We start from the raw sequence: 10,278 nt of genomic DNA, 5'->3' as shown, positions 1-10,278 counted from the left end.
CTCTGGCGCCGTTTTTACTGCGCCTCCTTCTTTGACTTTGACTTCCTTATTCTCTCTATTATCCACTGCCAAGTCATCTCCACAAACATTCCCCTTTTCTTGCTCGCAATTCTCTGAATTAGCCCCACTCCCGTCGGCAAGAGTTTCTCTGCTTTTGTCTTGGTCCTTTGACGTCGCAACCATGCCGCCATACTGAGAGTTGCGTTTGTAGCGTTCTTCGATTTACTGTACTTCCATCAAAAAAGCAACATCTTCATCAGGAGGTCGAACGGGTGCATTCATTTGGACCCGTATTACTCGTTCCGACCTTAGAAATATTATTTCTCCTCCAACACTTTCTCTTAATGTTACGAAGAGATTGACGGATTTGTCTGCCCGGTGAAGCGCCTTGAAAATCCTGAAATCTTTGTCCGTTGCTATCTCGACGGGAGAAGCCACTAGGCCCACCATTTCACTCTCTCCATCATTCAGCCAATACGACATCTCGGCTAACACTTCCCTTTCCAAAAGCTCATACGCAGCTACAATACACGTTTTTAACTCCTCAGCACCTCTAATTCTGGACGAATCGACGCGACGTTCCGACCACCGCTAATTGTTTCCATCCTTTTCAGTTACGGTGGATAAGCATCGACGGCCTCAGAGGATGGGAATATCTTCTTATCGTAGGGTTGCTTCTTTTAGTTGTACACCAGTTCTTAGCTGCTTCTCACCATTACCCAGTTAGCGTTTTATAACATATTAGTTTAATTAATATTACCACAAATATCAGAAAACAGTGAACGGCGGGAAAAGGAATGGTTAATATTACCTTTAACCTTTGCTCCCGGTCACCCAAAAAAAAAAATAATAATCTCGAACTCACACGTGCGGAAACTTCTGGGCCGCTTGGGTCGCTAAGTCTTAGGGTCGTTTCGTCTGGGTCACTTTCAAGAGTTTCATGGGTCACGGCCCAGAACATTACGGGTCATAATGCCAAATTCGTCACCGATTTATTTCTCTCCCCCTTAGCGGCCCGTTTCGACAATAAAAACTTTCAGCGACCCACTTGGCCAATTAAAAACTTGAAGAGACCCTATGTCACAAGCGACTCAGTTAGGTAGTCTGTTACTAGAATATAACGTAAAATGCATTGACTAAAATATAAATTTAAACTAACCGAATGGCAGCAATTTTACTCCAGTAAAAATTAAATTTAGAACAGATGGATTAACAAAATGCCTTAAATTTTTTACCACTAGATTACCACTAAAATGGTATACAACATTTGACCAAAAAAGTGGTATGCAATAAAAAAACACACCTGTTAATGAAGAAAAGCAAAGCAAAGAAGACTAGTCCAATAACCGAAGAGCCAAATTGAAAGAAATGATTTCTTAACAATAATTTTTTGAAAGTTTATGGTAGCAACATAACTCCTAGTGAAGACTAATGGGTGATCATTTATTTTATTATAATTACCAGAGCAAAATTGAATGAAATAATAATTTCTTAACAATAATTTTCTGAAAAATTATGGTAATAATTTTAATTACCAGTTATGTGGTATTGAATGTAAATCGTCGTGATTCACCCTAAGATTTATTTCAGCCATACTGTTGAGTCAATGAAATTGAGAATGTATTGACTTGGTTTCCAAAACAAGAAATTAAAATATTCAACAAGAATAAAAGTTGCGGGGCTGTTATGGAAAAGTAATAAAAGTAAGGGGACTATCTGGAGAAATGAAAACCATTTGAAGAAGGTAGGGCAGTGAAGACACGTGTATAAAGGCGGAGGGGGAAGAAAAATCCTGGGGACAGATAAAACAACGATTGTGACCAGAAGAAGAACCCAGAGGATCTAGGGCTTCACATCTCTCTCTCTCTCTCTCTCTCCGGCGACGGATTTAGCTCGCAGATGTTCTTATCTCTCTCTGGATTTTCCAAACTCATCTTCTCTTCTTCAATTCCGATACTCAGATTTTCTTTTTTAGGGTTTCTGGATGAGAACACGATGATGACTGGTTCAATCTAAAAGAGCTTTGATTAAATAATTGGACGTTTCCGAATTGAAAAAAATAAATAATTTTTTTATAGATTTGAAAAGAAGTGAGCGAAGTGTAAAGTAAACTAATGAGGGCATTGCACAAATCCAAAAGGGTCTCTTGGCCCCCAGATTTTAAACTTTGTCAGGTAATAAAAAAAAAGACAGAATGTGGTTGATGTCTGTTTTTGTTAATTAATTGATTGCAAATGATGACTGGAATTGCAGAAGAAATGTGCTGCTTTTTTTTCTGTTGTTGTTCTTGCGCTCATGATAATGATTTGAGCAGCAAGACACTTTCATTCTTTATATAGTGTTTATACATGTGCTCCGTTTTTCATGGATTATGAAGTTATTGTCTTATACATTACCACACTGATTGTTTCTTTCGTTAATGGTGACAAAGCCTTTCCTTTTACTCTCTTTGGATTGCATGTTCTAGATAGCTGCTCCAATGGTCATGTTTTTGTGTGTATGTAGTGTTTCCTCTTTGAGGTCTAATACGAGACGAGTTTCTGACTGGCTTGATTTGATCAAGATTCCCTGTGGTTCATGTCAACTGACAATCTGTTTTTTCATGTTGAGCAGGTACGGCTCTTCATATCAGAGGATTCACCTTCACAAGTTGGATCAGAATCTCAAGACCACTTTCAAGCGAAATCATCAGGGGCTGCACATCTAAGTGATGATAATCTGCCACCTGGCTTCGGTGGACTGCTTTCTCCAAATGAGTCAATTAAGTTATCAGACATCCCAGTAATTAAGTGGCAATGCTCTGTCCAGGTGAGCTTGTTGGTTGCACTCTTAAAAGCCTTGTTTTTTTTTTTTTTTTTACCTAGAATCATTAAATCTTTGAAAGTACAAACTGCAATCCCCCCTAAGAATGGCAATATATTTTACACTTAATAGTTTATATATTTTCCTCTATTCCTCTGAAAGTTAAATTAATTGTCTAACCAAATCTCAATGATCCATTAAATTGATAAGCATAGAAATAATATGGTGGTAAAGTGATTTTAGTTTGTATTTATTGTTAAATCTAGTTGGGGATGTTCATATGTTTAGCGATCTATATGGCAGTGAGGTATGTTTAACCTGGAATAACATGCGCTCTTGCAGATTCTGCTAGATGATGAATGGAGAATGGTTGCAGGGGACGAAAGCAAAGAAGCTGAGGCGCAAAACCAGAGGGAACTGAGAGTTCTTGAAGCATTCTATCCTGGCGCATCATCTATTCCTCCTAAGTCCGGATCTATCACCCTACTTATAACACATACATTTTGCATATCTTTTTTACTCTTTTTTTTCTGACTTGGGCTGGGTCTTTTCTAGCCCTTGGGTTCCAGCTGATGTTGACACCTCAGATTATGATGATCAGCAAACCCTTGTCATACCCATTCTAGTTGTAGAAGATGACGACGTGGCGGCGGATACAGCATCTGAACTCCCAACCCAATCTGGCGTGGATGTGGGAACAGTGCCATCAATAACCAATGAGAACACATCGACTTCTTCATCTCTCCCTGCAGCGTCAGAAATAATGGCTGCGTTAGCTGCACTTTCAAATAGCAAAGAACAAGGCGGCAGCATGATAGACAAATATTTGCTTATCAAAATCCTAAGCAACCCTAAGATGGTGGAGAATCTTGTTGCAAATTGTGGTAGTAGTGCAGCTTCAGTCTCCTCCAACGCAACACATGAAACCAATGGAGTGGTAGCCACCGCCACGACACCTGCCTGTTCAAATGGCCAATATAACCCTCAGCCAGCGGTATCCCATATTCCTCCTCCCATAGTCTATCCTCGTCAAGTTCCTTCAGACCAGTCCAACTATGGTGCACCACCACCACCAGCAAGAGATGCTAGTTATTACCAGAGCCTGATACAGCAACATGGAGGGGAAAGACAAGAGGCGCCGCCGCTGCCAGTGCAACAACATCTAGGTGGTTATCGTTACAGCCTCCAACCTGGAGCAGGAGGAGGAGGACCTAACCCTGAGATAGTAAATAGCAATAGGCCAAGGGATTCAAAACCCAAGATAATGAAGCCGTGCATGTACTTCAACACCTCGAGGGGTTGTCGCAATGGAGCTAACTGTTTATTCCAGCACGATGCTACAGCAGCTTACCAGCCGAGGAATGTTAACAATAATAGGAATATCAACAACAATCCTGAGATGCAAAGTGCAAAAAGAATGAGATTTGACAGGGTCTGAAGCAGAAGTTAGCAAAACCACCATCATCTGTTTGCCTCCTTGATGTTAGCAGCAGAGCAATTTTCTTCTTTCCTTTCTTGCTATATAAGTTTCAATTACTTTTGAAACTATTTCTTGTTTTGACAAAAAAATAATAGAATTAATCGGCTGAGTACCTCTTGAGATGAATTTCAATGCAACTCTTTTATCATTTTTAGGTAACAGAGTAAAAGCTAAACTATTGATCTATTCATCCCCTTTTAAGACCAACACATCAAAGCTTACAAGTTGTATGTTACAACAAGATGATTCTCTCTTTTTCCTTACTAAAAATAACCTTAAAATAGTTGCAGGTTTCAAATTGGAACAACAAGATGGTTCTCTCTTTCTCCTTAACACATCTAATTTTTAATATTGCTACATCATTTAGAAACAGAAGACTTGAGATCATTTATGCAAGCGCTGTTCAAAAGCTTCATTCCTTCTTCACTCATATGCTCAACCTCTGTTGGCGACAATATCTTTATGCACCTTACACATCCCACAAACTCTCTGCACAATAGATAAAGGGTATTAAATAAAGTGAGGTTACTTTAATTGGAATCATAGAAGAGAGAGGGGCACTTACTCCCATGGATCATCTCCTACAAGCAGAACATCACTCTCATAATCAACATACACAAGCTTCCATCCTGAGCTTTGCGGACGAGTGAGTAATGCTTCAAGTCCAAACATACACTCAATTGCAGTTTTCAACTCCCTGTAGTCTCTGAAGCTTGTGACATCAATTGACCTACCAACTGACCCGGTTTTTTGAACCTACCAAAAACCAAAGTTCCATGTCAGATGATGATCTGAGAAAAATGTATGCTTAGTGGAAGGAAACAAGAGTTGGTTGGTTACCTTAGTGTAGGTTCGGACACGAGGGGTTGCAGCAAGTTTCTGCCATGAGCCTTTACTATTCTGCTGCAGCAGACTATTATCATCAAAATCAACATTGCTTGAAGACGTACCAGTAGTTCCTCCAGAGTTATCTTGGCGAGAAATGGCCTTTGAGTCTGCAAAGCTAGCAGATGTGATCTGTGATACATCTTGAGCGAAGCTAGTGTTGCTGTTCCCGACCAAACAATCAGAAGGGTGATGATTCTGAAAATCGGCTTCTTTGATGGCACAGAAGTCATCAAGAACTGTGTTTGAGAGTGGAGGAGGATCTAGAATGTTGCTGGTTGTGCTATCCTGACAACCATAAAGGTCTTGATTCATCAAGGGACTGAACTGGTCAAACTTTAGCTGATTGTCCCACACATCGTGAAACAGCGGTGAGTTTGTTGAATCAGGCAACACAACAGCTGAAGAATCCTGGGAGGTTAGCATTGGTGGTTGCTTGTATGATCCGGCTAGTGACTGGAAGGATGAGACTTGTGATGTCAGCTCTTCTGATTCCAGGAAAGAGAATCCATTAGACTGTGGTGGATATATCTGTTGACTTGTGTCAGGAGATGGATCAGCTTGTAATGGAGACAAAGCTGACTCATTACACACAGCGACTGCTCTCACCTGGCTAGCCTGTTCCACTGACTTCTGCTCATTTCCATGGTTGACTCTCACAGAGCTACAGCCAGAGAGAGTTGGCTTTTCAGGTTTTGGAGGAGCACTCATACTCTGTGACAGATTCTGTTCTTGGCCACTTGTATTGGAAGCAGATGGGTTCACAGTCAGCTTGCTTTCTGGTCGCACCATCTCAGATACCATTGGTTGCTGCTGCATATTCATATCTCCTAGTAAACCGCCATGCCCCATTAAAACATTCTGCTGCATCTCAGACATGAAAGAGGATGCATTCTGGTTGTTGTTGTTGTTGTTGTTGTGAGGTCTCATCATCATTCTCATAAGCTGCTCTGAAGCCATGTTTGGGAATGATGCGTAAGGCAGAATCCCATTTGTGGAATCACGGATTAGAGGACGTTTGATCAAGCTACCCCATTCGGTTTCACCAGCTGCAAAATCTCACAACGGTTAATAATGCTGCAAATCAGATAAACTAATCTCTTAAACTTACCAAAGTAAGATGGATGGAGCTGACGTTTGAGTCCTGAGGTGAGAGAAGGAAAAATGAAGAGACTCTCAGGTGTTTCAATATCCCATGGACTGACCCTATTAGGTTTGTCGTTACATCCAGGCTCATCCCATTCAACTTGTAGGTTACGCCACTTAGAACCAGACCATCTCAACGGATCCATATCGCTGATTCCAACTATGGTTCCCATGTATCTATATATATATATATATATATATATATATATATTACACATCCAAAAACTTAACAACCAAATCCAAATTTGATAGGTAGATTGTGGTTATAGAGAGGATCACTTACCTACGTTTCCCTGAATCCTCAGTTTCAAACATCATGCCAAACCTCATACCAACTGAGAGCTGAGATCCACATATAGCCTTCCGGTACTTAGCTAGAGGGATCACAAATTCTGCTGGACACGCTCTGAAAACATACACCATAAGCTCTTGTTTAGTCACGTGAGAAAAGGATTATGAACCGAACTGAACCCACCAAATCAAAATTTTGGTTAATTCGGTTCGTTTCGGCAATCAGTTAATTTAGTTTTCTTTTTAACCAAACCATACCAAAAATCTGAACCAAAATAACCAAAAAATAACCGAATTTATCTGAAATTTTAATAAAATTACACCAAAATCAAGAACTTCGATAGGATTTTCAGAAACCGAACCAAACTTTGTTTCAGGTTAATTTGGTAAATTTTATGCTGAACCGAACTAACCAAAAACCGAATAACCCGGCAGTGAGAATGTCTTATCTAGTTGAGAACTAGAGATGCTTTTTAGCAAACCTTGGATTATAGAAAATCAAGAAAGGAGTGCAATTTGCAGTTGCGTGAGCAGCAGCAGCTAGGACACCGATGTGCATACTGTCTGCTGAGAGAACAGATGAAGGAAGCGCTGTTTGTTGGCGATTAGCTCGCCTCACACCAACCATCAGCTGCGACTTCTCATCCCTGATGAACAAAACAGAATCTCCAGCTCTCAGTCTCTTTGAGCCAACAAACAAACTCCATCCTGTTGTCAGGAGATGTCTCTTTGGCTGCCCTGAGAATACAACCAACAACTGAGCTCAATATCAACTGAATATAATACAATGAGAGACAAATCAAAGCTTTACCTCGATAGATATGGCGAAATGTCCAGGTATTCTCATGAAGATCTCTAACTACAAGCTCCTGCGTTGGAGGCTGTGCTGTGTAGTCCTGTAATATATAATACATCATATAAGAAGCAATTGAAGCACAATAAACAAATGCAAGAGAGACTCTCACCAGCGGTGGGAATAGCTTCTCTGCAGCTCTACGTGGCACAGAGAAACCTCCATGTGTACTTGTATCACTCGCAGTAAGCGTTTTGCAGAAAAACTCAGCTGGGTGCTTGCTTCTGCTCAATAGTCCAAAGTCTGGTACTGGGAACACATCTTTCTCCTGATACATAAAATCAAGAGAAAAAGACAAAAATAGCGCTAAATCAAGTTTTTGTTCCCAAACTAGCACTCAAGTCAAAAGTCACAAAAATAGCACTTAATGTTTTATCAAAAGTCATAAACTTAGGGTTTAGAGTTAAAGGGTGGGGTTTAGGATTTAGGGTTTAGGGTTTAGAGTTTAGGGTTTAGAGGGTTTAGATTTGAGAAATGAATTTTTGGGGATAAGATTTCAAATTTTGAAAAATAAAAAAATTAAAATTTTCAAAGGATAAACTTAGAAAGGTGTTATTTTGGAGATTTGCCCTAAAATCAATCTAAAATACATTCTCTTAAGCAGTGGATTATAAAAAGGAACAAGAGGTTTTAACTTACAGAGTGAACAGGTTGTAGACTCATCTGAGCATAAATTTCGTCACTGTCTTTGTCTGCCTATCAAAATGAAACAAAGCTCATTGTCAGGAGAAATTAAAGTTGTTTCCAGATAAAGTTTTTTTTGTTTCCAGATAAAGTTTTTTAAAGAAGCATACGTGAAGGGTAACATTATGGACTTGGCACATCAACTGAGATGGAAGATTTGGGTAGTTAGGAACTTGGGTTGTTGCAGACCTTCTGGTTGAAACAGCAACCTGATTCAAAAAATCTAACCTTTGAACAAGAGCTTGCAAGTTCTGTGTTTGTTGTTAATAAACACACACACACACACACACACAAAGTTACCTGTTCACTGTGACCTTGTGAGAAGTAATACACTAAGCTCCCAACTTGAGGAAGACAAACCAGAGGGCCTGCACAAGCGTGCCATAGCTCCGAGTTTATTACCGGCTTTCTCGTTCCTACCAAACCAAAAATTTCAGGGTAAGTGAGTAAGACTTCAATATAAGATAATGGAGTGAATTTTGAAACTTTTTTTAAGTTTATTTCTTAGGAATGTCATAACAAAGGTAAACCCACAAAGAAAGTATTTTGAGAGAATTTCTCAGAAAAAAAATTAAGTGCGAAATATTTAGGAAGAAAGAAGATGAAACCTGACTGATCCTTCAACAGCTTCATCTCTTCAAGCAGAGTAGATTGAGATGTTGTTGTTGTTCCTCCGTTAACCAAACCATTTGTTTTCATCTTCTCCTCAACACAAGCCAATGAAGCCATCATGTGTAGAGGATGTTATGTTCTGTTTGTCTCTCCCACACTCAACACTAGGCTTTAAGCGAGACTCGGACTATTTTTTTCTTTTAACAAAGTCTTCATTTTTATTATTTTTTCGTAACCAGGAGGGAGACAAAGAGCTCTATTGAGCGCAAACAGGATACAAGATAAATCAAGAAACCAGAAGAATTAAAGACAAAGCCATGTCATAGAATCTGGTTCTTTTTGGTTACAGAAAACTCCAAATTCGAAGGACAAAACCCTTACACATGACAAAAAAAAACAGAGTAGGGGAGAGATTAAAGAACATACAGAAAAGGGACTACACACAGACAAGCATGTCTCTCTTGTGGGGGCTCTTTGCCTCTTATCTCTCTCTCTCTCTTCTTTTCTCAGAACAAATTCGACCCTTCAATGAAGAAGAGAAACCAAATGTGCCAACAGTTTCTTTCTTTTGTTTCCCGATGCAAACAAGCAGAAGGAGCTGAGAGAAAAAGAGAAAGAAAAATAAGTTTCCTTTTTTATTTCTCTGAAAAAGCCCACATTTTTCTTCTCTCTCTCTAGATTTTATACAAACGTATGAGCATAAATGTAATGTATTTTTTTTCTTTGGCTTCGTAATGGGAAAGAGTGTGCAGCATGCTCTTATCCTGCGCTTAAACTTTCTGTATATGGCGATGCCGTTGCGAGCGATGAACAAACAAAAAACTCATTACTCTATTTTGCAGTAAATTATGGAGTGGAGTTGGAGATGTTCTTAGACTCTCTAAACGAATAATATTAATATTCTATTGTTGTTTCTCATTAATTAAGATATATTTCATATCCCCTATTTATTGATTGAGAATCATTTAAAAAGTTTATACTAATTAAAAAGTGATTCGGTTTAAGTGTCTCTTAATTAAAATGTTAATTTAGTTTACGTGGCAGCTTAAGAATCAATTGAAAAAAATGTTGATCCAAATCTAATTACTAGAGAAGATTATATTAACCTAAAATATAAGAAGTGTATGTTTTTTCCTTAAATAAAAGCTATGAAATTACTTAATATGATTAACATATATATGGTAATTAATGATTATGAATAATAAATATTTGATAAGAATTTTTGCATCTTTCTTCATTTTTGTTTAATTTTATATTATTAAAAAAATTAAACAATCACATTAACCATATAATTAAAAAATTAGATTTTTTTCTTATATGTTATATTTTGAATTTTTTAAAATGACTTTAAATTACAAAAATAAGAAAACCTTATATTTTATATTTTTTCTTGTTAGATTTTTTCTTGTATGTTATATTTTGAATTTTTTAAAACGAATTTAAATTACAAAAATGTAAGTTTTCCTTAAGCCTATGACTAAAAGCATTAAAATAACATGTATCAATTCGATAGTTGATATGAAAC

General features: G+C 38.2%; 2 protein-coding genes across 2 annotated transcripts; one reads left to right on the top strand and one right to left on the bottom strand.

Moving 5' to 3' along the window:
* The first annotated feature begins 1,797 nt into the window (after positions 1-1,797).
* LOC106295176 (zinc finger CCCH domain-containing protein 6-like) lies at positions 1,798-4,414 on the top strand. Its single transcript, XM_013731008.1, has 4 exons — positions 1,798-2,174; positions 2,614-2,808; positions 3,145-3,269; positions 3,358-4,414. The coding sequence occupies exons 1-4, from the start codon at positions 2,115-2,117 to the stop codon at positions 4,238-4,240; spliced, it is 1,263 nt and encodes a 420-aa protein (XP_013586462.1). The 5' UTR covers positions 1,798-2,114; the 3' UTR covers positions 4,241-4,414.
* Positions 4,415-4,446: 32 nt separating this feature from the next.
* On the bottom strand, positions 4,447-9,478 carry LOC106295175 (auxin response factor 5-like). The gene is made up of 12 exons (XM_013731007.1): positions 8,750-9,478; positions 8,442-8,557; positions 8,252-8,350; positions 8,097-8,153; positions 7,570-7,725; positions 7,416-7,500; positions 7,087-7,342; positions 6,597-6,719; positions 6,279-6,490; positions 5,123-6,216; positions 4,848-5,038; positions 4,447-4,771 (listed from the first exon to the last, which is right to left on the bottom strand). The coding sequence occupies exons 1-12, from the start codon at positions 8,871-8,873 to the stop codon at positions 4,642-4,644; spliced, it is 2,643 nt and encodes an 880-aa protein (XP_013586461.1). The 5' UTR covers positions 8,874-9,478; the 3' UTR covers positions 4,447-4,641.
* Between the last annotated feature and the right edge of the window lie 800 nt (positions 9,479-10,278).

Source organism: Brassica oleracea, chromosome C5, assembly GCF_000695525.1.
Source record: "Brassica oleracea var. oleracea cultivar TO1000 chromosome C5, BOL, whole genome shotgun sequence".
Lineage (NCBI taxonomy): Eukaryota > Viridiplantae > Streptophyta > Magnoliopsida > Brassicales > Brassicaceae > Brassica > Brassica oleracea.
This window is presented reverse-complemented; position numbering and strand designations above follow the sequence as displayed.

What these genes read in the sequence shown, in the direction of transcription:
- LOC106295176 (XM_013731008.1), top strand. Translation starts at nt 2,115, where the DNA reads ATGAGGGCATTGCACAAATCCAAAAGGGTCTCTTGGCCCCCAGATTTT. An exon ending in CAGATTTTAAACTTTGTCAG is followed by an intron (nt 2,175 to 2,613) that starts GTAATAAAAAAA and finishes CATGTTGAGCAG; the next exon opens with GTACGGCTCTTCATATCAGA. An exon ending in GCATCATCTATTCCTCCTAA is followed by an intron (nt 3,270 to 3,357) that starts GTCCGGATCTAT and finishes GGTCTTTTCTAG; the next exon opens with CCCTTGGGTTCCAGCTGATG.
- LOC106295175 (XM_013731007.1), bottom strand. Translation starts at nt 8,873, where the DNA reads ATGATGGCTTCATTGGCTTGTGTTGAGGAGAAGATGAAAACAAATGGT. An exon ending in TCCATAATGTTACCCTTCAC is followed by an intron (nt 8,154 to 8,251) that starts GTATGCTTCTTT and finishes TCATTTTGATAG; the next exon opens with GCAGACAAAGACAGTGACGA. An exon ending in GTCTACAACCTGTTCACTCT is followed by an intron (nt 7,726 to 8,096) that starts GTAAGTTAAAAC and finishes TTTATGTATCAG; the next exon opens with GAGAAAGATGTGTTCCCAGT.